Consider the following 26235-nt stretch of genomic DNA (forward strand, 5'->3'; position numbering starts at 1 on the left):
GGCTGCAGGCGACACCGGAGCCCGCCCGGAGGGCCCTGGGCCTCGCCATGGACCTGTGCCAGACAGGTAGGTTCCGGGGCCCAGTGCTCCGGATCTCAGTCTCCTCCTGGGTGGGGCGGGGCCCAGAGTGGCCGCCCCACAGGAAGGGGTAGGGGAAACGCGGGTGGGCACGGCTGGCGTGTGCAGTGGGGTCTCTGGAGGGGGGAGCTTCTGAGTTGGAGGGAAGATCAACCCTGTGTGCGCATGCGTGTACACACACACACACACACACACACACACACACACACACACACTGGCTTGGTGGAGAGACAGACAACAGGCAGTCTTGTCTGAGGCCAGAATGACGATGAGCAAGGGGAGATACGACAGAGGGAGAGGAGAGGGTGGTCACAGGGGCCTCCAGAGGGAACCCGAAGGAGGCAGGAAGTGGTGACCCACGTCAATTTGGGGAAAGGCTGTTCCAGGCAGAGAAGCTGTCAGTGCAAAGGCCCAGAGGCAGGAGTGAGAACAACTGGTGCCTTAAAAATGCCCCTGGTGGTGATGACAAGGCCTGTCTGGGCATTACAAGGACCTCAGGGCCTGTTTAGTCTTTGGGGGATGAGAACATCTCTCAGATGCAGTGAGGAGGGGCTGGAGAGATCCTAGAGCAGGGCAGGGCACTTGCCTTCTTTGCATGCTGCCGACTCAGGTTTGATCCCTGGCACTGTTATGTCCTCGGTCCTGCCAGAAGTGAGCCCTGAGCACGGAGCCAGGAGGGATCCCCAAGCACAGAACCAGGAGTGAGTCCTAAGCACAAGCCGGGAGTGAGCCCTGAGCACAGAGCCAGGAGTGAGTTTATAACAAGCACCACTTGGTATAAACCCCAGTTTTGTCTTAAGAGGCAGCAAACCGAGGGGGTCTCAGGCAGCAGAGGGTGACGGCCAAGACCCTCCCAGGACAGAAGCCCATGGCAGGGACAGGAGAGGTGTCCACGGGGCTGGTGTGAGCCAGGGCAGGATTCAGTGTTTCTGGGAGGCAGAAATGTTGGTCCAGCACCAACATTTCAGAATCTCCGGCACCTCTGGGGGTGCAGAGAACAAGGACCCCCGGGAATGATCCCATTCCCCAGGCCCCGATGCCATCCCCAAGCGACCGAGGGTTTCTGCAAACGGAGCCTGAACAGATCATCTGCCCCTGCCTGGCCCGGGACTGCTCACACGCACAAGCCTCAGGCCGCCTGCCCCTCCGCCGTTGTTGTTTTGTGCTGAGGGGGGTCCACCTTATGTCCAGAACAGTAAGGACAGGGCTGAGGGTCCCCGCAGTCTCAGCTGAAACTCTCAGAGGTGAGCTGGAGGGGACAGCCTCTCCTGCAGCGAGGTCAGTCCCGGAATGCTAGGGCGCCTGCCTGGAGGCGGCGGCAGAGGTGAGGTGCTGCTCTCACCCACCTGGGTGGGCATGAAGTGAACAGGGTCTGGCGGCGGGGGGATAGCTGCTGGGACGTGTGGGGCCTCCCCCTTGATTGAGTCCCTTATGAGTTTGTTTATTAGAGAATCAGTCTCAGACGCAGAGGCCCTGAGCAATGTGGCGGTGGTGGTGGTGGTGTCGTCGGCGGCTGGGGCGGAGGGGGGTGACCAGCCCCGGGGGAGCGGCTACTGTAGAATGTGGGCACGAAGGGTGGTTGCTGCCACAGGACCGTGACCCAGACCTGCCGCTGGACACGGGCCTGGAGCCAGGCAGAAGTGACTCCTGACCAGGCAGGGAAGAGCTGGGAAGACTTCCTGAAGGAGGTGGAAGGGGAGTGGGAAGGGGATTCCCCTGTGAGTCACCCCCTAAATCTGCAGGGTGACCGCCCCTGCTCCACTTGGTGCCGTGCAAGCCGGCCCACCCAGCCCAGACTCTCCGGTCGGCCTCAGTGTCCCCTCTTGTGCGGCAGGCCCCTTCCCCTCCGCCTAGGACATCCGGAAGCAGCTCAGGGCTCTCCCCCAGGGCTTTCTGGGGGGACGTCCAGCCCCCCGGGGACGAGTCACGAGACTCAAAGCTTAGCCCGGCTCATGCCGCTTTGACAGGGGTTAAAAATAGAGGCGGCTGTGGGGGGAGGAAGCGCTCGGGGCACCAGGCTGGGGCGGGGCCAGGAGCCAAGGCCACCACACAGCTCCCGGCCCAGTGCTCCTCCCGGCGGGCGGGGGGGGGTACCGCCCCAGGACCCACACACAGCGCCCCCTTTTGCCCCGGAAAGGGGAAGCCAGGCCAGCTGCTCTCTCTAAAAATAGGCCGGGAAAGAGGAAGGGAGGACAGGGAAGTGCAGGGGGGTGGGCAGCTCCCCCCACCCTGGGCACCAGGCGGCCTCGGAACAGCAGTGCAGGGGGGCGGGGGGTGCAGGGGTGTGCCCCCCCCACATCGGGGTTTGTGTTTTCTTCCCTAAAATGGGGGCATTTCAGCCACTCCCGCCTCCTGGACACCCCCCAGCCCTCGAGCCTCAGCCGTGACATAGAAGCCCCCACTTTGGGGGTCCCACACAGTACTCAGGGGCACCCCACTTGGTTGACCAGGATGGTCAGTGCTCAGAGCCGGCGGTGCTGGAGACCCCCAGAGCAGGGGCCTGAGCACTCCCCACTTCGTGAGCAAGAGGGAGAGCGTTGGCAACGCCTGGGGCCCCCAGCACTGGTGCAGAGCTGACAGTCCTTCTGTGGGCTCAAGGCCCTGGGCCAGCGGGCACCTATGGGACCCCCCAAGAGAAGATTCTGGAATACGCCCAACAAACCGTAAAGGGATAGAAAGGAAGCAAACACCAGCACACCCAGGTCCTCCCACTCTAGAAGCCAGCTCCTATGCCCACTGTGCCTCAGTTTCCCTGGCTCTAGGATCAGACCCCCAGGGACCCTTCTGCCTCTTGTGTTCATTCCCAGCACGCCCCATGGCATTTCCCAGGCAGACTTCGGGCACCAGCCTCGGCGGTGGGGAGGGGGGCGTTGGGGATCATTCATTTCATTTTCATTTCATCATCCTGTTATTCGTCGATTGCCTCGAGCAGGCCCCAGTAACGTCTCTTTCATCCTTGCCCTGAGATTATATTCAAGGCTATTTAGGAGAATGAGACCCATCATTGTTACTGGTATTTGGCATATTTGGTACGCCACGGGGAGTTTGCCAGACTCTGCCCTGTGGGCAGGCTACATTCAATAGCCTGCAAGTTTGTCCAAGTAGGGGATCATTGCTGACTTTTTTTGTTTTCTTTGGTTTTGGAGACCACACCAGTGGGGCTCAGGGCTGACCCCTGATTCTGCATTCAGGGATTCACTCTTGGTGACACTCAGGGGTCCTATGGGTTGCCGGGATCGACCCTGGCCGGGCGATCATCCTGCCCGCTGTACTTAGCATCTCTCCAGCCGCAGTCGTTGTTGACTTGAAGTTTGGGAATATCAAGCCCAAGGTTGGGGCCTCGGCCCCAGGTACAGTGTGAGGGTGAGCTCTGGCCCTTTTGGCCGTTTTGGGGGGACTTCAAGGCTCTCCAGGGCAAGAGAGGCAACTGCCCCCTACGGAGCAGGGGTGGGTTCCGCTGCAGAACAGGACGGGAAGGGATGAGGGGGAGGCCGGGTCCCCCTGCACCCAGGGTGCCACGAGGTTGCTGGCTGCCCTCCCTGAGCAGGGATGGGGTGAGCCTTGGGCTCTGTGGTGGTCGCAGTGGGTCTCCGGCAGTGCTGGAAGCCCGTGGAACCGGGCAGAGGATTCCGAGGTCACCATCTAAAAGCCCCAGTGCCTCCCTCTCCTGCTCCGAGTGACAGCCTGGTCTGACCAATCAGTGATGGGGGTGGGAGGGCCGTTCTGTGTGATTGGTGGCCTGGCGCCTTCTTGTGGCAGGTGCGGCCTGGCCTAACCAATCAGTGACAGGGGTGGGAGGGCTGTTTTGTGTGATTGGTGATCTGGCGCCTCCTTCTGGCGGGTGCAACCTGGCCTGGTCAATCAGTGATTGGGGTGGGAGGGCTATTCTTAGCGGTCTAGTGCCTCCTTGTGGCGGGTGCTTGTGGGGGGAACAGCCTTCTGTTTTATCAATGTCCCCCAACCTCTGGTCCGCCTGTGTCCCCTCCAGCGTCTTCCAATCTGCCTTCTTCCCAGCCTCGGACCATGATGCCCTCCAGCTCACATATGCTGGTAGATTCTCACTTCACGCCACTTTCTCTATGCAATGTGGGTGACCCTACGTCCTGGCCAAAGCTTTGCTGCAGAGGGACTGGTCACCCCATTTATTCCAGGACCCCTTTGAGCAGGACCGTCAGGTTTATTAGCTGTCTAGTCTTTCCTCGTACCGAAACCCTGAGCCCATGGCCAGAGAGAGCGAGTACAGGACATAAGGCAGTTTCCTTGCACAGGGCCATGCGGAATTCGAACCCCGGCACTTCATATGGTCCTCTGAGCCCCCCAGGAGTGATGCCTCAGCGCAGAGCCAAGAGTTAACCCTGAGCACCACTGGGTGTGAGGGGAAAAAAACAACCTGAGTCCATCCTTCCTGACACCAGGCTCTCTGGTACCAGAGATTGTAGGTAAGGCACTTGCCTTGCACTCAGTGCCCAGGTTCAGTCCTGGGCATCCTATATGATCCCCCCTGAGCCTTTGCAGGAGTAAACCAGGAGCACTACCGGGTAGGACCCAAAATTCCCTAAAACTAGCACTGACGTTTTCCTCCTCTCTTAGAAGCTGGCAAAGACACCTCTCACCCTGCATAAAGAAGCGGTGTGGGGACTGGAGCAATAGCACAGTGGGTAGGGCATTTGCCTTGCAAGCGGCCGACATGGGTTCGATTCCCAGCATCCCATAGGGTCCTCTGAGCACCGCCAGGGGTGATTCCTGAGTGCAGAGCCAGGAGTAACCCCTGTGCATTGCCAGATGTGACCCCCAAAAAAGCACAAAAAAAAAGAAGAGGTGTGAGCTGAGGGTCCCTGGGTGACAGCAGTGGGTGGCTGGGGTTTGGCCACCTGGTCAAACTGTCAAATGACCTACCCAGGTGTCACTAGAGGCAGATGGCTTTGCTCAGACCTGGTTGGTTCATGACTCACTGAGTTCAGTGAGTGGAGAGACACCACTTGGCTGCTCAACCAGGGGGAATGACCACACACACACATGCTCTCACGGAGTTTTGGGGTCCCTTCCTGCTGGGGACACAGCCACAGGACTCAGCCTATAGGGTCCGGGTCTGAAAAAAGACTCGGGTCCAGGAGCCTCCTTTGCAGCTCTTCTGTGGAGTAAGTGGCACCAAACAGCTCATCCGTGACCAAGGCTGCGTGAAGGAGCCAGAGAGGTGAGCTGGGCAGGACCACAGAGCATCTTGACTGTGTGTTGGGCCCTCACCGCATGTCTCAGGCCTGCTGGCTGGGTGCCTGGCCCCCTTCGGCTCCTTATCTCCTGATCCTCACCCTCAGTCCCGTTCTGGTTCGGAAACCCATCCCGCACTCGCGGTCAGGACACCTCACCCCTCTGAGCGTCGGTGTCTATGGCAAAAGCTGTCAAATGACCTACCCAGGGCCCAGAGTGATGTACAGCGGGCAGGGCGCTCGCCTTGCATGTGGCCAACCTGGGTTCGATCCCCAACATACACACGGGTCCCCAAGCCTGCCAGGAGTGAGCCCCGAGCATTACTGAGTGTAGCCCAGAATCCCCGCAGAAACGTTTAAAAGTGCCCCCACCCCATCCCACGGTCCTCGTTTTATATAGGAACGGTATGAGGATTAGATCCTCATTTCCCAGTGGTTCACAGCCGTGGTCACGTGACTAAAACTGGCCAATAGAGTTTGGGGGGAACAGGATCCATACCACGTGACGAAAATTGGCCAATAGGATGTGTGCATGGCGGAGGGACTTCCATCAGTTTCTGGTTGCGACAATAAATCAGTGAATCTATGAAAGGTGCCTGATGGGCTGGAGCGATAGGACGAGAGGGAGGGCCCTTGCCTTGTACGCGGCAGACCCGTTCGATCCCATTCAATCCTCGGCATCCCATATAGTCCCCTGGGCCCGCTAGGAGTGATCTCTGAGCACAGAGCCAGGAGTCAACCCTGAGCACCAATGGGTGTGAGAAAAGAAGAAGAGGAGAGACGCATGATCCTGTGAGGGGTAAATAAAGGGAAGGGGAGTAGGAACGCCTTTAGCGAGTATCTGAGTGGACAGAGGCCTGAGTGGACAGGGTGGGCATGTTGTGGGGGGTGGAGAGGGCAGGGAATGTGATGGTCAGCTGGAGCCCAATGATGGAGGCGGGCAGTGGCTTCGGGTCTCGTTCCAGATGCAGAGGAGCTCAGCAAAGTGGAGACCGAGGAGCTGGAGAAGATCAAATGGCACCGGAAGCAGCTTCTGGAAGACATCCAGGTGCACACACATGCACATACACTGATACGCACACACTCACATGCATGCACACACAGTCACATGCACACAATCACACAGACACACACAGACATGCTCATCTGTCCAAGCATAGACACACATGCACACATTCACACACACATATGCGTACACTCACACACATGCACTCACATTCACACATGTGCACACTCATGCAACACTCATGCAGACACACACACAGGGACACACACAGACATGCTTACATGTACAAGCATAGACACACATGCACACACACGTACACATATGCATACACTCACACACAAGCTCTCACACATGCAGATGCACTTACACTCACACACGTGCACACTCATGCAACACACATACACACACTCACCCAGACACACATACACACGACACACTTGCACATACACACACATGCACAGAAACTCACATTCACAGACGTGCACATACATGCAACACACATGCATGTGCTCATATGTATACATGCCCATGTGTGCCACACCCCTCCTCCCCCACCCAGTCTGCCCCAAACTCAGATGTACCCCAGTGCACAGCCAGCTTCAGCCTCTGCATCCCTGGGAGAGGGAAGGACAGAATTCCCAGGGGACTCCCCATGTGTGGGCTCAGCTGCCAGGCCCAGAGGGCAGCAGTGGACAGGGGGTCTTCCCTGGGCACCTGCCATGTGCCGGCCCTCGATACCGCGGAGGCTTCTCACCCAAGCGGCCATGGTCCGGCCCCGGCCCCGGGCTCTGCCTGCCCAGCCCCAGAGATGCTCCCAGGATGCTTCCAGGACACGTCTAAGGGTGCAAGGGTTTGTGGGGGAGGGTCTCCAAACCGTTTCCGTGGCCCAGGTGTCCCTGACTCTCCCCTCACCTTGCAGAAGCTGAAGGAGGAGATCGCCGATGTGTTTGCCCAGATCGACTGCTTTGAGACGGCCGAGGAGAGGTAAGGCCATCGGGAAGAAGGGGGGACCCAAGGGAGAGGCAGGAACAGGGACCCCCAAGACTCTACCCCAGTGGTCTGGTCTGGGCCCCCAGGAGTCCCAGCTGTGAGTGATAACCCCATCCTCTCGTCCCTGGGGGGTCCGGGAGGAAAGAGAGAGGACAAGGGCAGAAGGCGCCCATGGACCCCACACGTAGGTGTCACCCCCTACGGGAATAGCACTCCCGCTCTGTGGCCTGGAGCAGCCCCTTGCTCTCTGAGCCTCAGTTTCCTCACTGTGCAGTCTCGTCCTGAGCAGATTCCTCCCCTAGGGCATCCCAAGGTCCCCCACCCGGCCCTGCCACCTCCACCCCATTCCCCTGACGCTGCGGAGCTCTGTCATTCTTGTACACACACACACACACACACACACACACACACACACACACACAGAGGACGTGGACAGTGCTGATTTCAGATCCTGCCTCGCACCCTCCCCACACACACACCAGCACTGTTGACAGAGACCACGGCCTCGAGCCTTGGATAGCATTGGGACACAGTGGCGAGGGCAGCCCCATTTCACAGATGAGAAAAACTGAGGCCCAGAGAGAGGAAGTGATGGACACCGAGTGGCTGAGCGCTGAGCGCCCCAGGACTCTGGACCCGGAGCCTGGGATTTCCCCACAGCCCCTCATTTCTCAGTCTCCCCTGGGATTTGAAACAAGCCCTGGGTCTTCTGGGGAGTGTTGGCTCACACCCAGGCAGGGTGCCCTGGGCAGCAGAGTGGGTCCCTGAGCTCTGAGGCTGTGCACGCTCATGTCCTATGTCTGCAGCCGGATGGCCCAGAAGGAGAAGGAGCTTTGCATCGGGCGGAAGAAATTCAACATGGATCCCATGAAGGTAGGGCGGGGGGCTCTGGAAGCCGCGTGCCGGGCGCCTCCTCCAAGCCCTTCCCCCAGGGCACCCACAGTCCCGGTGAGGAGCTGAGGCCCACCAGTCCCAGACCCGCCCCCACCCCAGCTGGGTCCTGCAGGAACAGAAAATGGAGAGAACCACAGGCCGGATGTGGGGTCAGTGGCAGGAGCAACTGGGGGGGGGGCCTGGAGACGGACCGTCCTGGCCTCGAGGGCGGCCACTGCCCCCCACAAACCAGTGTCCCCCCCACCCCTCCCCCACCACCACAGATGAGACTGCCAGACTCTGCTGCCACCACCCAGACCACACACACATACATCTGCACAGACTACAACCCACACACACGTACACTCACATGCATACATGTATATGCATACGTATGCACATACCCACATATATGTGCACACATGTACATACATGAATACAGGCATCGCTGCCCACCCATCCACATATACATGCACACGCATGTGCACAGGCATGCATACATTCACACACCCCTACACACATGCATTCACGCACCACACACAATCTCACACACGTACACACACATACACAGACACGCATACACAATCACACCCACATCGCCCACACATATGCATGCAGCTCCACATGCATGCACACACAGACACCCACGTCCACACATGCACCCATTCCAAATGCACATGCATACCTGCACACGGACACGCACCACACACAAATCCCACCCAGATGCCCGCATGCACACATACATATGCGTGGGCACACACATGCATACGCACATGCACACACGTGCTCATATGTACATGTGCTGGGTAGCCAGAGGTGCTCTCCCACTCCGAGCCCTCTGCCTGACGCCCACCCCAGCCACCTCTTCTCCAAGAGGAACTGGGACGCACCTGCCTCGTCAGAGTGACAGGCTCCAAGAGCAGGTCCCGGGTCGGCATGTGTGAGCCCATATGTGAGCGGCTGTTTTCTCTCATATTTGTAACGTGGACCCCGATCCTGAGCGAGACCAGTGAAACACTATGTTAAAATCACATGCATGTCGAGGGGACAGAAGGAGTCGCTGAATCACGGCATCCTAAAGCGACTGAGTCAGAGATCACAGAGTCAACCAGAGCCTGCTGGAGGGCAGCTCTGGGGAGAACAGGAACTCGAGGGAACACACCCTCCCGGGAGCATGCAGAAACACACCCTCCCGGGAACTTGCAGTTCCCCTGGGCCTGCCCTGCCCTGTGGGCACTCACGTGGGCCCCAGTTGTGACGTGCATGCCCAGTGTGTGTTTCTCTGTGTGCCTCCTGAGCCAGGCCCTTCGGCGGGGCCCACACTCACCTGGCTGCAAAGCCGCCCCAGATCTCTCGGGCCTGGGGCACCACTGCCTGGGCACAGATAGAGCTGCCGGGCTCACGCTCAGTGCTCTGGGCACACCAGGGTCAGACGCTCCATCTCAGGCTCACTAGTGCTAACCACTGAGCTGCCTCCCAGCCCCAGGCGCTTCTAGGAGGCACAGAGCCAGGGCCCAAGCGATGGCACAGTGGGGAGGGTGCTTGCCTTGCAAGTGGCTGACCCTAGCTCAATGCCCGGCACCCGCCAGGGTTCTCAAAGCCTGCCAGGTGGGATTCTTGAGCACAGAGCCAGGAGTCAGCCCTGGGCACAGCTGGGTGTGCCTCCATCCCCCAAAACACCAAGGGGATCCGTTTCCCAGGGCAGATGGCAGAATCCTGGGCCCCCCTCCCTTCTTCCTGCCACCCTGCCGCGGGGCTGCTCACGGGCGCCTGTGCCCTCTAGGGCATCCAGTACCTCACCGAGCACAAGCTGCTGAGCACCGACATCCAGGAAATCGCCCAGTTCCTGTACAAGGGGGAGGGGCTCAACAAGACGGCCATTGGCACCTACTTAGGGGAGAGGTAAGGGCGGAGGTGGGGGGGGCGGAGCGAGGGTGCACGGTGTGTCTGCGTGTGTGTGCACGTGTGCTCATATGCGTGTGCGTGCATGTGTGTGTATGTGCCTGCAGGGAGGGCATGGATTATGTTTAACAAGTCATTTCGTGGGGTGGGGGGACACCCCCGACCACTCCTCTACAGACAGCCGAGGCCCTCCTGCCTTCATTTCTTCCTTCCGTCATTCATTCACCAACTGTTTTCTTCAGTCCCTACTTTCTGCCAGGAACCGTTCGAAGTCCTGAGTGGAAGCCAGGAAATAAGACGATAAAACTGCCCTTGGGGCCAGAGCGATAGTATAGCAGGGAGGGCGTTTGCTTTGCACGCGCTGACCCGGAATCCATCCCCGGCATCCCTTATGGTCCCCTGAGCACTGCTAGGAGTAGTTTCTGAGTGCAGAGCCAGGAGGAACCCCTGAGCATCACCGGGTGTGACCCAAGAAGAAAAAAAAAAGAAAAGAAAAATAACCAAAAAACAAAACTCTCCTGCCCTTGGGACTGAAGAGATAGCACAGTGGGTAGGGCGCTTGCCTTGCATGCAGTTAACCGGTTCAACCCCCCACACCTCCTATGGTCCCCTGAGGACTACCAGGAGCGAGCCCTGAGCACAGAAACAGGACAGAGCATCACTGGCAATGATGCTTATACCCAGATATACCCCCCCAATCTCCCCCAAAAGACCTTCTGTCCTCTGTGGGAGTGGGGGGTGAGTCACTAAACCCCAAATGTGCTGTCTCTGTAAGCGAAGCATGTGACCTCCATGGAAATCACCCCAGAGGGAAAGGAAGGGGAGAATGGGTGGGAAGGGGCTCAGGGAGAAGGTAGTATCGGATTGGAACTTAAAGGTGAGCCATGCACACACCTGGGGGCCAGAGCTTTCCTTGGTTGGGCGGCAGGTGCAAAGGCCCTGGGACAGGTTGGCTGAAAGGGAGCTAGGAGGGAGGGAGAAGGGACAGCCATGACAAATGATGGCCACGGAGTCTCCTGGGCACAAGAGCGGCTTCAGTAGACCCCTCTGGCTACTGACAAGGGGCTCTTCCCCCAAGCTCCCCAGAGGGACAGACGTCTGCCCCCCGCCATTCTTACATGACCCTGCCTCCCCCCAGGGACCCCGTCAACCTGCAGGTCCTCCAGGCCTTCGTGGACTGCCATGAGTTCGCCAACCTCAACCTCGTGCAGGCGCTCAGGTGAGAGGTGCGGCCCCGGGGTGGCGGGCAGGACTGGACGCGCACGTCACTGCCGTTCTAACCAGAGCCAGGCGTCAGGCTAAGAGGAGGGGAGGAGCAAGTGAACGCCGGTACCGGCCCCAGGAGCGGGGCTTCGGGGGAGAGGCGGTCTCGGCTCCTTTGCCCTCAGAATCATTTGGTCAAGTTGAGTCCTGGGTGCTGGAGGGACTGCACAGGGAGTAAGGAGCTCGCTCTGCGCGCAGCCGGCCCTGGTCTAGTCCCCCGCCCCATACATGGTCCCCCGAGCACCATCGGACGGAGCACTGAGCACAGAGCCAGGGGTCAGCCCTGAGCACCGCCAGGCGTGGCCGACCCAAACCAACCCACACTGAATCGCTGTCACCACCATTCCGTCACCTCTGCCTTGCCCAGGCTACTCGGATAAGCGCGGGCCGCTGCTGTGGCGGCTGCGTCACTGTGATTTTCCCCCGGGGGTTTCACTGTTGCTCTTGACCTTCTGCCAACTGCCTGGGCATTGGGTAGGAGCTGCGGCAGGACAGACAGACTGGCCAGCTCCCTCCTGCATGCACAGGGATGCCAGGCCAACAGCCACACATACACACACGTGTGCACACACACACACACGGGCACACACACATGGACAATGGCACACATACAGAATGCACACACGTAGGCACATACACATCCATGGGTACACATACACATGGGCACACACACAGACACACAGGCATGCACACACACGGGCACACACACAGACAAGGTATATATATATGAGCATGCACACACAGGTATGCACACACATGGGCACACACAAACACACGGGCATGCACACACGGACACTCACATAGACACGGTATACACATATGAGCAGGCACACACGGGCACACACACGGAGGCACACACATGGGCATGCACACATGGGTACACACACATACACATGGGCACACATGTGGGCACACAGACACACGGGTGCACATACACAGAGGCATACACACACGGGCACACACACATGGACAATGGCACACATACAGAATGCACACACGTGGGCACATACACACACATGGGTACATATACACATAGGCACACACAGACACACAGGCATGCAAACACATGGGTACACACACAGGGTATATCCATATGAGCATGCACACACAGGTATGTGCACACATGGGCATGCACACATGGGTACACACACATACACATGGTCACACACATGGGGACATACACACATGGGCATGCATGTGCACGCACACACACAGGCGGACAGACACACGGCATGGTACACACATATGAGTACACACACACCCGGGTATGCACACATGCGGGCACACACATACATACATCTGGGCGCTCACATACACACGGGCTCGCATACACACACGGGCACACGTGCACCCATAAACGGGCCCACACATGCCAAGCCTCCCTCCACCTTAGTTTTCCCGTGGTGAACCAGGGATCATAACGGTAGCTCCCTCCTCCTGGGTGGAGGCCCTGAGGCAAGCGGGTTCGGAACTGGCCCCTGAGTGAGCACAGAGCTGGTCGGCTGGGTCTCGCTGTTCCAGCAATGCCTGGAGCACTGAGGGAGAGCACTGGCTGGGGCTTTCACGCGTGAGTAGGAGTTTGCAAGGCAGAGAGGAAAGAAGCCTCAGGTCTCTGCCACACGGCTTTCCCTCGGACCCCAGGCTCTCTAAGGGAGCCAAGTGCTGAGAAGTTTCCCACATTCATTCATTCACTCACTCATTCATTCACTGGCGTTTCCGTGAGCCGTTCCTGAGAGTCCAGGCCAGCTCTGGGCTGGGGGGAGGCCGGGGGAGATGCAGAAGGTGCAGGCGCGGGCCTCCCCCCAGAACCCCATCAGGATGGTCACCGCCAGCCCGCGCCTGGGACCCCCTTCCCGAGGAAGCAGGAGGGACCCCAGGACCCCAGGCTGACCAGGGGGCACAGACTCAGCCCCCCCGCCCCCATTCCAGGCAGAAAGTCCTTCCATGAGCCACTGCAAAGGGAAGTGGGAGAGCCGGGAGCCATCGCACTGACAAGGTCCAGGCAGCCCGAGGCAGGCAGGCAGTGGTCGGGACCCCTGAGAGCCCCCGCCCCCCACTGCCCAGCCCCATCCCTTCCAGGCAGTTCCTGTGGAGTTTCCGGCTGCCAGGGGAGGCCCAGAAGATCGACCGAATGATGGAGACCTTCGCCGCCCGATACTGTCTCTGCAACCCAGGTGTCTTCCAGTCCACAGGTGCCGGCATGCGGGACTTGGGCCCCTCAGCCCGGCAGCCCCGCCAGGCTGGCATGGGGAGGGCAGGAACGGGAACGCCAGAGGTCCAAGATGGCTTCCCAGGGATGGTGGGTCCCGCTGGGGTCTTGAAGGGTGCATAGGAGTTCTCTGGACAGTCAAGGGAAGGGCCCCTGGGGGGAGCGTTCTCGCTCAAGCCAAGGTCTAAATGTATAAAGCAGCATCTGCAGCATGGAGAGACCAGAGGGTACCGGGAAGGCCGTTCCCCCCACACCGCGTGGGCAGGCAAGCACCCTGCTCTGTGTCTGACACTACCATGGCAACCGTGATGCTGGTTCTTAGCACTCCTGCATGCTTAGGGCTGTCCTCAGCTGCAGGGGCTGCCCCTAAATGCCCTCAGAGATTTGCATGCCGGTGCTGCAGTGCCAGCAGCTGGCACTAAGTAGGTGCTCAGTAAAGATCTTTGGGTGGGGGTGGGGGGAGAATGTTCACATCCTGGGTTTGAGTCGCATCCCGACGAGTCCTTGGATTTGAGATCTGGGCGGCGGGGAGCTCAGTTGGTAGCGTTGGCGGAGGACCCGGTCCAGGATCAGCCACTCACTCATTCATCCACTCACTCATCCATTCATTCATTCATTCACTCATTCATTCATTCATGGCCTTTCCCTGAGATAGTTCCTGGCGGTCCAGGCCTGCCGGGGGAGGTGGTCCCAGGGGAAGATGCAGGAGGGACTGGCCCGGGCCCCACCCTCGGGAAACTCGGCTGAACCATCTTGTGTGGCGTCAGCCGAGGCTCAGGGAGGTCAGGGGCCCCCACCAAGGCCAGGCGGAGAGTGGGGTTCTAGCATCTCTGGGCCAGCAGCCACCACAGAGCCCCCGCAGAGCCACCCGGGGCAGTGTGAGGGCAGAGCCACCGTCGGGGCCCTTCTGGGGCTAGCTCTGGCCTGGGGACCCCGAGGGTGGGTGGGTGGAGAGCGCCCGTCTCCCCCCCCCGCCCGGGCCCTGAGCCACCTGCCCACCCGCCCGCCCGCAGACACCTGCTACGTGCTCTCCTTCTCCATCATCATGCTCAACACCAGCCTGCACAACCCCAACGTCCGCGACCGGCCGCCCTTCGAGCGCTTCGTGTCCATGAACCGCGGCATCAACGGTGGCAGCGACCTGCCCGAGGAGCAGCTGCGGGTACGGGGGTGGCCGTGGGTGTGGGGACACATCTCGGGCACGGGGAGCGCCGTAGGCATCAGGGCCAATTGCCATGGGCACTGAGGGTGTTGTGGGCATGGGTGGGCACCATCGGCATGGGGGGGTGCCATGGGGGTGTTGTGGGCATGAGTGGGCACCATTGGTATAGGGGGTGCCATGGGGGTGTTGTGGGCATGAGTGGGCACCATTGGTATAGGGGGTGCCATGGGGGTGTTGTGGGCATGAGTGGGCACCATTGGTATAGGGGGTGCCATGGGGGTGTTGTGGGCATGGGTGGGCACCATCGGCATGGGATCACTGTGGACACTGCAAAGCACTGGGGGGGGTGTGCTGTGGGCAGTGGGAGGGTTGCCGTGGGCACAAGGGAAGCCATAGGCACCGAGGCAGGATGCTATTCCTCCAAGAGCCCACCTCCAAGGGGGGCTGTGCCAACAGACCCCCACCAAGGAGCCGAGTGCTAGCCCAGGGTTAGGCGCGCACACCTGGAGTTCCCAGTCACATGCACCCCCCAACACGGCCAGGGCTGTCCTGGTGGCCGCCCGCAGCCCTGGGCCTCAGCAGAGCTTCACCGCTGGGGCTCACTCTGGAGCTTCTGGCAAGGTTATCAAGAATCGTGGGGACCGGCCCCGGAGCACTGCTCAGGGAGTCCCTCCCAGGAGCTTGTGCCTCCGTGCCTTTTCAGGTGGCCCATTTTGGGGGCTGGAGCGACAGTACAGCAGGGAGGGCGCTTGCCTGGCAGGGGGCCGACCCAGGTTCAATCCCACCCCAGGTCCCCCGCCAGGAGTGATCCTTGAGCACAGCTGGGTGTGGCCCCCAAAACAAAGCCAAGTGGCCCTTTTGGATGTGGGATGCCGGGAGTCCAACTCGGGACCTCGAGCACACAAGGCCACTAAGCCCCACCCCCAGCCTCTAAGTGGCCTTTCGCAGGAGGATGGCGGGAGCAGACCAGGCCCCAGGGTCAGGACAAGGGCCTCTGGGCTCATCACTGCATCACCCAGAAAGAGGGTCCTGTTCCCGAGACTGCCCACCGGTCAGGGCTGGACATGCCCAGCCAGGCTCAGCCTCCTTCCTGCAGAAGAGGAAACGGTCTGTGTGTGCAGTGTTGGGGGGGGAACCCCCACCTGAGCCACAAGGCACCAGGCCTGGGGCAGGTCCCCAGAGAGGAGGCGGCAACCGACCAGACTGAATTACAGCTCTGCCTGACTCGGGCCATGCTGGCCAGGGAACAGAGCTGTGGGCACCCGGAGGACACGTCCGTCACTTTCCTTAGGACGTGGGGGGCAAGAATCAAGGGAAGGTGCCATCCTGGAGGACTCCATAAAGGAGGTGACCTTTGAACAGGGCCTTGAGGGATGAATTGGAGTTTTTCCCCAAAGAGCCGCCAGGAAAGGCCATTCAGAACTCAGTCCTGGTGGGAAACAGAGAGGCACCCAAGAGGGCCTTCTGGGGCTGGCGTGTGGAGACCGTGGCAGGCAGCAGAGCAGCCTCAAGGGTGCCTTGAGTGTGCCTGTCTCGGGGGACAACACGGAGGCCAGACGGAGGCATGTGCCCTGGCTTAGAACGCGAGGACGTTCATTCCCGCTCTAGCCCCGCCCAGCAGAGCCACGGGGCGAGGCTGGGCTATGAGTTCCCGGCTCAGTCTGTGCGTGTATTGGGGTGTGGGGATCGAACCCAGGATCTCACAGCCCTAAGCCCCATCCCCAGCTCTGCTGGCTCAGCCTGGAAGGAAGGTTTTGGGGTTCCCTGGGGTCTGAGAAGGGCCGTACGCCTCCACCCCCTTCCCTAGTCTCAGAGAGGTGTGGTTAGGGACCTGGCTCGGGGGCGGGAATACCAGGCTCAAATCCCATCATCCCCGTTTGCCTGCTGAGTGTGGGGTCACTGCAGACCCCTCCACGGGTGCCCGAGAGCCAGGCCTGAGCCCCCGAGCAGCTGTGAGGGGACCAGGCCCCGAGTTCCATTCCAGGTGCTGCCGGGTATCGTCCTGGTGGACCCTAGCCTCTTTTTTTTTTTTTTGCTTTTTGGGTCACACCTGGGGATGCTCAGGGGTTCCTCCTGGCTCATGCACTCAGGAATCTCTCCTGGCGGTGCTCGGTCTCCTCCTCGGGAGACCATATGGGATCCTGGGAATCGAACCTGGGTCAGCCGCATGCAAGGCAAACGCCCTACCCGCTGTGCTATCGCTCAAGCCCAGCTTCTTCGGGGCGTATGGACATGTGACACCCCCACACACACACTCCTTGTAGGAAGAGCAGAACAGCCCAGGGTTTGAAGCTTCCATAGACATCAGAGAAGGGGGCGGGCAGCTGGAGGTGGCTAGAGGCAGCCGGGGGCGACTGGGGGTGGCCGGGGGACAGGAATCCACATGGCCTATGAGTCGCCTGAGCCTGATCCCTGCCCTCCGCCTGGGCCGGGGTGGGCGGCACTTTTCTCTGGGTGCTTCTTCCCATTCCAGTGTCCGTTAACAACGCCACACAGTTTGTATGACGCTTGAAACTTCTCTCGTGCTTCCAGACCTATTAATTTAGCTTCTCGCCCTGCTGGGAGGTCTGAGAATTACTTATTAACCTGCCCCGGCAGCCAGGGGGAGGCGGGCACTGGGGGTGGGGAGGTATGTGCCCCCCCCTTCTAGGAGGGGCAACCCCCGTTTCCAAGCAGGGTGACTCCAGGTGAAGCGGATCTGCCTCCTGGCTCCAAGCAGGCGGGGATCAGCGAGAAAATGAGGCTTGCAGGGTCCGCAGGAGACCCGTGTTCTTGGAGAAGCTTAGGGATCTAGAAGCTTCCGGGGTATAGTGCTGAGGACTGGTCCTCATCCTGGGCGTCCCCAGGAGACCTGTAGGATCTGGGTGGTTTTCTTGCCTCCCTGAGCCTCAGTTTCCCCACGTGCAAGGCACGGACTCCCTGCGGGTCTTACCAAGCTGCGCCTGGCCAAGAGGTCCTACTGCTTAGAGTGAATGAATTTATTTTTTCTTTTTGGGTCACACCCGGCGATGCTCAGGGGTTCCTCCTGGCTCTGCACTCAGGAATTCTCCTGGCGGTGCTCGGTGGACCCTATGGGATGCTGAGAATCGAAAAGGGGTCGGCTGCATGCAAGGCAAACATCCTCCCCTCTGTGTTCTGGCTCCAACCCCAAGAGTGAATGAACTTGGGCAGCTTATTTTTCCCCAGTGGGGAATCTCCCCGGAAGTGCTGGAGGTCACTAGGGCTTTACCTGGTGGTGCCTGCCAGGCCGTGTGGTGACAGGGACCGACTCTAGCCCCTCTGCGTGCCCAGCGTGGGCCCCAGCCCTCCCCATCCCCCCCCCCCCCGGCCTGCACCTCACACTGCCCAATGGCCTGGCCAAGGGAAAGCAATTGTGGAAAAGTCTTTGGCCAAGGTGAAGACGTGCCTGGAGGGCTGGTGGGGGGAGGGGGTCGAGTCATGCAGTTCTGGGGCAAGAACGTGCCCATGAGCGCAGCCCTGCCCTCGTGTGCGCCCTTGAGGGGGCGTCCTAGTGGGATCCCCTGTGAAGAGGGGGAGGATAATTTTTAAATTTTCCTTTTCATAAGGTTGTTCATGTTGATTGATCACATTCAATATTTCAACACCAATCCCATCACCATGACGTGTTCCCATCACCATTATTTTGATTTTTCCCACCACCATTCAAGCCTGCCTGCCAGGGGCAGAGGCTAGATAATTTATTTGCTATTTCTTATTATGAATATCAGAGAGGTCATGCGGCCGCAAAATTGGCCGCATGCTTCTGGAATTCTAAAATTGTCAATGGTCGGGATCCAGAGACATCTGTGTAGGGAGGCTGATCCGTTTTGAGAGTCATTTGGGAGTCTCTGGATCAGCTGGGATGGCCTCTGGAGGCAGATCAGAGATGTGACAGCTGGGACCCCCAGGGGGCAGGGAGATGAGGAGGGTTGGCCCATCTCTTTCTGCCACCTTATGGTCTGGAGTCTCAGTCCCTGAACCCGCGTCCCTGGGTTTTGCTTCTGGAAGCTTGTGGCCACTGGGGTTTCTTTTTGTTGTTGTTGTTCTTTTTGGGTCACACCCAGAGATGCTCAGGGGTTACTCCTGGCTCTGCACTCAGGAATTCTCCTGGCGGTGCTCGGTGGACCCTATGGGATGCTGGGAATCGAACCCGGGTCAGATGTGTGCAAGGCAAATGCCCTACCTGCTGTGCTATTGCTCCAACCCCAAGAGTGAATGAACTTGGGCAGCTTATTTTTCCCCAGTGGGGAATCTCCCCGGAAGTGCTGGAGGTCACTAGGGCTTTACCTGGTGGTGCCTGCCAGACCATGTGGTGACAGGGACTGACCCTGGTCCCTCTGCGTGCCTGGCCTGGGCCCCAGCCCTCCCCATCACCCCCTGGCCCACACTTCACACTGCCCAATGGCCTGGCCGAGGGAAAGCAACTGTGGAACAGTCTCTGGCCAAGGTGAAGACGTGCCTGGAGGGCTGGGGGGGGGAGGGGGGTGAGTCATGCAGTTCTGGGGCAAGAACCCGCCCATCAGCGCAGCCCTGCCCTCGTGTGCACCCTTGAGGGGGCGTCCAGGTGGGATCCCCTGTGAAGAGGGGGAAGGTAATTTTTTAAATTTTCTTTTCATGAGGTTGTTCATGTTGATTGATCACATTCAATATTTCAACACCAATCCCATCACCGTGACGCGTTCCCATCACCATTATTTCGATTTTTCCCACCACCATTCAAGCCTGCCTGACAGGAGCAGAGGCTAGATAATTTATTTGCTATTTCTTATTATGAATATCTGAGAGGTCACGCGGCCGCAAAATTGGCCGCATGCTTCTGGAATTCTAAAATTGTCAATGGTCGGGGTCCAGAGACATCTCTATAGGGAGCTGATCCGTTTTGAGAGTCATTTGGGAGTCTCTGGGTCAAGGTCGCTGATGCGCTGAGATGACGCCCAGAGGCAGATCAGGGGCATGACAGCGGGACCCCCAGGGGGCAGGGAGATGAGGAGGGTTGGCCCATCTCTTTCTGCCACCTTATGGTCTGGAGTCTCAGTCCCTGAACCCGCGTCCCTGGGTTTTGCTTCTGGAAGCTTGTGGCCACTGGGGTTTCTTTTTGTTGTTGTTGTTCTTTTTGGGTCACACCCAGAGATGCTCAGGGGTTACTCCTGGCTCTGCACTCAGGAATTCTCCTGGCGGTGCTCGGTGGACCCTATGGGATGCTGGGAATCGAACCCGGGTCGGATGCGTGCAAGGCGAACGCCCTACCTGCTGTGCTATTGCTCCAACCCCAAGAGTGAATGAACTTGGGCAGCTTATTTTTCCCCAGGGGGAAATCTCCCCGGAAGTGCTGGGGGTCACTAGGGCTTTACCTGGTGGTGCCTGCCAGATCATGTGGTGACAGGGACTGACTCTGGTCCCTCTGCGTGCATGGCCTGGGCCCCAGCCCTCCCCATCACCCCCTGGCCCACACTTCACACTGCCCAATGGCCTGGCCGAGGGAAAGCAACTGTGGAACAGTCTCTGGCCAAGGTGAAGATGTGCCTGGAGGGCTGGTGGGGGGAGGGGGACGAGTCATGCAGTTCTGGGGCAAGAACGTGCCCATGAGCGCAGCCCTGTCCTTGTGTGCGCCCTTGAAGGAGCGTCCTAGTGGGATCCCCTGTGAAGAGGGGGAAGGTAATTTTTTAAATTTTCTTTTCATGAGGTTGTTCATGTTGATTGATCACATTCAATATTTCAGCACCAATCCCATCACCATGACGTGTTCCCATCACCATTATTTCGATTTTTCCCACCACCATTCAAGCCTTCCTGACAGGAGCAGAGGCTAGATAATTTGCTATTTCTTATTATGAATATCAGAGAGGTCATGCGGCCGCAAAATTGGCCGCATGCTTCTGGAATTCTAAAATTGTCAATGGTCGGGGTCCAGAGACATCTCTATAGGGAGCTGATCTGTTTTGAGAGTCATTTGGGAGTCTCTGGATCAGCTGGGATGGCCTCTGGAGGCAGATCAGAGATGTGACAGCTGGGACCCCCAGGGGGCAGGGAGATGAGGAGGGTCGGCCCATCTCTGCTGCTGCCATGTGGCCTGGAGTCTTAGTCCCTGAACCCGCGTGCCTGGGTTTTGCTTCTGGAAGCTCGTGGCCACCAGGGTTTCATCTGGAGCAGGTGGAGCTGGGACACCCGCTCCATCTGAGGTGCCCCCGTGGAATTGGCTCAGTATGAGGTGGAAGATTTTTCAAGCGCCTGATTCCCCCGATAAAGGCAGAGAGAGGCTGTGGGGGAGGGCAGGCGGAGGACAAGAAGGAGGAGGGAGCCCCACCCTGTAGTGTTACAGGGGGAAACTGAGGTAGAAGCAGAGGCTCCGCCTTCCAGCTCCAAGCATCACTGCCCTGGGCTGCCCGGATCCCCTGGGCCCCAGCCCCATGGATGCCCTTGGACATGGCCTGGCCCCAGCAGGGACAGAAGCAGGTCCTCCCCCTGCAGGGAAACAGACCCACAGGGCAGGAAGCTGGCCAGGGGCTCGTCATTGGCGAGGAGCCCCCAGATTTGAAGCCACCCCAGCCTGTTTTATTTTATACCTTGGCCCACAAGGACAGAGGAGGAGGTGGGCGTGGCTTCAGGGCTAAGGGCTTCAGGTTCGGCTTGATCCAGGTGCTCTGTGCGGTGAGGCCTTTGCCTGGCTCCCCATCTCTCGGTGGCCCGCCCCCCTTGTGGAATCCTCTCTGGCACAGTCTCCCCCAGATTGTGGCCAACATGGCCCTGAAGCTCCAGGCCTCCCTCCATCATGCTGGGAAGCTCCACCCGCTCTGACCCTCTAACCACATCCCTGCAAAAACGCTTTGGTTAGCCGGATGTGAGTCATCTCTGGAACGGCCCAAGGCCCGAGGCTGCCTGCACAGCCACCAGTACTGAAAGGTGGCCGCGCTGCAGAATGTGGTCACCACCCAGTGAGGGCTGGGGTGGGCCTCGGCTGTGGCGAGGGTTCTCTGAAGGCCAGGCAGGGGCGTGTCCATGAGGCAACGGGTCAGCCGCGCTCTCGTCTATGCGGACACAGAGGTGTGGGCGCTCAGGTACCCGTTGGGTGCTGTTCCGGCCCTGAAGCCCCCCTCCCGGCCTCCCCGCATCCTGTGGATGTGGGCGGAGGCCCAGCCAGGCTTCCTGGCACTCTCGGGGTGCAGACAGAGCCCAGGGATCTGGAGGGGGGGTTTGGAGCCGTGTGCCGCTGCCGGCAAGGGGAAGTGGTGGTTCCTTTCCCCAGGGCTGTTCTTGGGGTGCAGGGATGGGGGGATGGAGACCCAGCTGGGAGGTGCACCCCCATCCTCACCTTCCACTGGCTTTGGGGAGACCTGTGGCCCTGGGGGCCCCCTTCCCTCCACACAGCCCCAGCTGGGCAGACTCCCTTCACTTCTCAGACGGGTCCAGCTGCCCAGAGAGGCCATGGTCAGGCCCAGGGTCACACAAGTGTTGAGTGGCTGTACCAACAGCAGCTAATGCGGGGGGCAGCCTTCACCTTCACCGCGTCTTGGGGGGTTTCAGAGGCTGGGTGTGGCACAGCCAGGCATGCCCCAGAGAAGCCCCTGGCCCCATAGGGGCAGGGGAGCCAGGAGTGAGCGTTGGGGGCCCGGGGGGGGCCCGAGGAGCACTGGGCAGTGAGTCAGCCAGGCCCCTCTCGGCACAGAGCCTCTTCGACAGCATCAAAAGTGAACCCTTCTCCATCCCCGAGGACGACGGCAACGACCTGACACACACCTTCTTCAACCCCGACCGCGAGGGCTGGCTGCTGAAATTGGGTGAGCACCCACGGGCACACGGGGGGCACCCGGCACACGCCTGCCCCACGCACAGATGCTGACCCACATCCTTAGGGTGAGGTTGGACCCCAGATTTCCTGTCAGGAAGGAACCGGGATGGACACTGAGCGTCTCTGACCCCCGCAGGGCGGCACTGGGGCACGAGGTAGCCCAGGCCAGCCTGGCCAGAGAGGGCGGAGGACCTTGGGGGTGGCAGAGGCAGGTTTGGGGGGGAGCAGGGCACCCCCAAGCGGGGAGGAAGAGCAGCAGGACACGGCTCCCCTGGAGCAGGGGTCAGGCGCAATTGCGCCGCAATTCCCAGGGCGCCCCCCCACCCTCAGGCACCCCCTTCCAAGTCAGGGGCAGGGGCTTGAGTCGGGGTGTCGTGTGAAGCCCACTCTCTCCTCTGGCAGCCCCCCGCCCCCTTCCCGCTCCCCGTGCGGCTGAGGGGTGCCTGCCTCAGTTTCCAGAGCAGGGACGGTGTGCCAGGAAACTGGGCTGCTGGCGAGCCAATAATCCGGAAGGCGGGTTAACCCCCCCCCCACACACGCGTGTGCGCGCGCACACACACACACAGGCATTCGGGGAGCAGGGCCGCCCCACCCTCCTCTGGGGCCCGCTTCCCAGGGGCCGAGCAGCTGGGCGTGAGGATGCTGGGCTGTCCCAGGGACCGGAGAGTGGGGTGGGCAAAGGGGGGTAAGGTGGGCGCCGGTAGGACTGACGGGCTCTCGCAGGGGGCCGCGTGAAGACGTGGAAGCGGCGCTGGTTCATCCTCACCGACAGCTGCCTCTACTACTTCGAGTACACCACGGTGAGCAGGTGGGGTCCGCGCCCGCCCTGCCCCCCAGGCGCGTGTGCCCACGGTTAGCGGGAGCCCTGAGCTAACCTCCACACCCACCTTCCAGATGAGGAAACTGAGTCACAACGGGGGAGGGGCTGGACCCAGATCCATGGCAGAAATAGGGTTTAAAGCTGGCTCTGGGTTAGAGGGGTGGAAAGACAGTCCAGCGGGGAGGGCGTTGACCCTGCACATGGCTGGCCTGGGTCCGATCCCCAGCACCCCAATATGGTCCCCAGAATCCACCAGGAGTGATCCCTGAGCAGAGAGCCGAGAGTAACCCCTGAGCACCAGTGGGTATGGGCCAAAAGTGCTGAGTCAGTTTTCCCTCCCCCAGGGCTGAGAGTGGGGGGGCCCTCTCTTTGGGGGTGGGGGCCCCACTCTGGCCCCCTGCCCCCTCCAGCCGGTTCTCACCCTCCTCCCATGCAGGACAAGGAGCCTCGGGGAATCATACCGCTGGAGAACCTCTCGGTGCAGAAAGTGGATGACCCCAAGAAGCCAGTAGGTTTGGGGAGTGGCTGCACCGGGTGGGCTCCCAGGACGCCACCCCCGGTGGATCTCTGGCTCACTGGGGGAAGGGTCCCTCCGCCCCCAGGGCAAGTCAGTGCCTCCCGAAGGGCGTGGCCTGGTCCTCTCCAAGCCTGCCGCTGACCCTCGTCCCTGCTCCTCTCCGAGCCTCAGTTTCCCCATCTGTCAGGCCTGGATGGAGCCTGGCACACTGAGCGCTCCCCTCCCCCGAGACAGGCCTCCCAGGGTCCCCGACAAGGCCCAGGGCAGGACCGAGCCTCCTTCGCGGCGTACTTGGTCCACGAGGGTCCACCCCACCTCCCACGCCCCGCCTCCCGCCCGACCTCCTGCCTCCCTGCAGTTCTGCCTGGAGCTCTACAACCCCAGCTGCCGGGGCCAGAAGATCAAGGCCTGCAAGACGGACGGGGACGGCAAGGTGGTGGAGGGCAAGCACGAGTCCTACCGCATCTCGGCGGCCAGCGCCCAGGAGCGCGACCAGTGGATCGAGGCCATCAGGTGGGGCGGGGCCTGGAGGGGCGGGACCTGGAGGGGCATGGTCGCGAGGGGTTCAGGTCCAATGGAGAGACAGCAGTAAAGGGGCGGGGTCATAAGGGGGCGTGGTTCGTGGGTTGTGGGGGCGGGACCTCGAGGGGCATGGTTGGCGAGGGGGGTCAGGTCCAATGGAGAGACAGTAAAGGGGCTGGGCCTCGAGGGGGCGGGTTCATGGGGCGTGGTCTTGAGAAGGCGTGGTCCATGGGATGGGTTGGTGAGGGGCGGAGCCTGTCGTGGGCGGGGCCGCGGCAGGGCCCACCCACTTCTCAAGCCCCTCCGTCCCTCCCAGTGGGTTGAGCGGGTGGCCCCCCCCCCGCCTCTCCCCATTCTGGCTGGTGAGCCCCCGCCCCTTACCTGCCAAGGACCCCCGCAACCTCTACCTCCACTCACGTTCCAGGGCCAGCATCACCCGCGTCCCCTTCTATGACCTGGTCTCCGCTCGGAAGAAGAAGATCACCAGCAAGCAGTGACCTTCTGGGGGTCCCAGCCGTGCTCGCCCTCCTCCCACGCCCCTCGCATCCAGCCGACAGGAAGGGGAGGCAGAGCTGGGGCGGGGTGGTCGGACCCCGGGTTCCGCAGGGCGTGAGGGCAGCAGCTGAAGGAAGCGCCTGTCCTGGCGGAGCCTCACTTTTCTCTGGGCTGCCCCCAGCACCCCAGGGGCTTTGGGTTTCTCTTCAGCCGGGTGGGCCCCCCCTGCGCCTGCTTCCCTGCGCCCAGACCCCTCTACAGCCTGCTGTCTGCACTGCGCCAAATCCCACACCCTCTCTGGCTCCTGGGACCTGTGGGGTTTGGCTAGAACTGTCCCCGCCCCTGTGGCCACCTCCACCACCTTCTCTGCGTGAAGACTGGATCGCGCGGGGTCCGGGCCCTGCTCCTGGCCACTAGTCACCGCGCTGGACGGCACTCTGGTCTGCACAGCCGGGAGAACAAGAACAGGCACCCCTACCCAAGAGGACGTGTTTGCAAGGAAGCCCACCTGCAAACGGCAGAGACCACCCCCAAAAGGTGGGCTCAAGCAGGATGGATGGTCAGCCCAACCTAGAAGCTGAGAAGAGGGTGTGCTTTGTGAGATGTGGTTACCAGGAGGACTGCTTGGAGGCAGTGGCCAAGCCAAGGTGGGGTCAAGCCAAGAAGCATGGGGCAAAGGCAGCCTGGGAGACCACTGACTCGGTATCCCTGGGTACCTGGGCTTTGCTGGAGCAACAAACTGGGACAGACAGGGTTTCCCAGCATGGAGAGGCCACGCCTGGGGGAGGCATAATTCTGACCTATGGCATAACTCAGGGAGAGCCCCTGAGGAAAGCTCCCCAGCGGGCAGGCTGGCAGCTAGGCCAGCCTGAGTGGGTGCAGTGAGTGCCCCCGAAGTGGCACAGGATACTCCTGCCTGCTGTGCACCCACACAGGCATCCTACGTGGGTGGGGTCAGGAGGACTCAATTCCCCCGTGAGGTGGTGAGAGCCCCGTCTCTGGGGTTATGCAAGTACCTGGGAATGTGACTGCACCAGAGACGGTCAGACAGTTGAGTCTCACAGACCCTGGTCATCAGGAAGCTGGGGGGAGAGGGTCTCTGCAGCCTCGTTGAAACTGGAGGGGACAGCCTAAAGCATGGAAGGAGCACTGGACTGGAAGCCGGAGTCTCCCACCCACACAGAGGCTGGCTGTGTGACCTCAGCCCACTCCCCATCTCTGGTCCCCAGCTCCTTCCCCGCCATTGCTGGGGGCAGGGGGACTCCGCTCTCCGGGTGACTCTGGGCCTGAGTGCTCGCTCCAGATACACCTCCGCGAGGAGAGAATAAAGTTCCTGACCCAGCCCTGGGAGCTCCCGCCGTTTCGGCCTTTGTCCCTCTCCCAGCGTGGGGCAGGAGGACAGGAG

General features: G+C 60.5%; 1 protein-coding gene across 1 annotated transcript; it reads left to right on the forward strand.

Moving 5' to 3' along the window:
• On the forward strand, positions 1–26028 carry CYTH4 (cytohesin 4). The gene is made up of 13 exons (XM_056137522.1): positions 1–66; positions 6251–6333; positions 7211–7275; positions 8088–8154; positions 9938–10056; positions 11195–11275; positions 13399–13511; positions 14542–14690; positions 22354–22465; positions 23200–23276; positions 23733–23804; positions 24172–24326; positions 24760–26028. Exons 1-13 carry the CDS (start codon positions 48–50, stop codon positions 24830–24832), a joined length of 1185 nt encoding a protein of 394 aa, XP_055993497.1. The 5' UTR covers positions 1–47; the 3' UTR covers positions 24833–26028.
• The last annotated feature ends 207 nt before the right edge of the window (positions 26029–26235 follow it).

The sequence above is a fragment of the Sorex fumeus genome, unplaced genomic scaffold (assembly GCF_029834395.1).
Source record: "Sorex fumeus unplaced genomic scaffold, SorFum_2.1 ptg000125l, whole genome shotgun sequence".
Taxonomy (NCBI): domain Eukaryota; kingdom Metazoa; phylum Chordata; class Mammalia; order Eulipotyphla; family Soricidae; genus Sorex; species Sorex fumeus.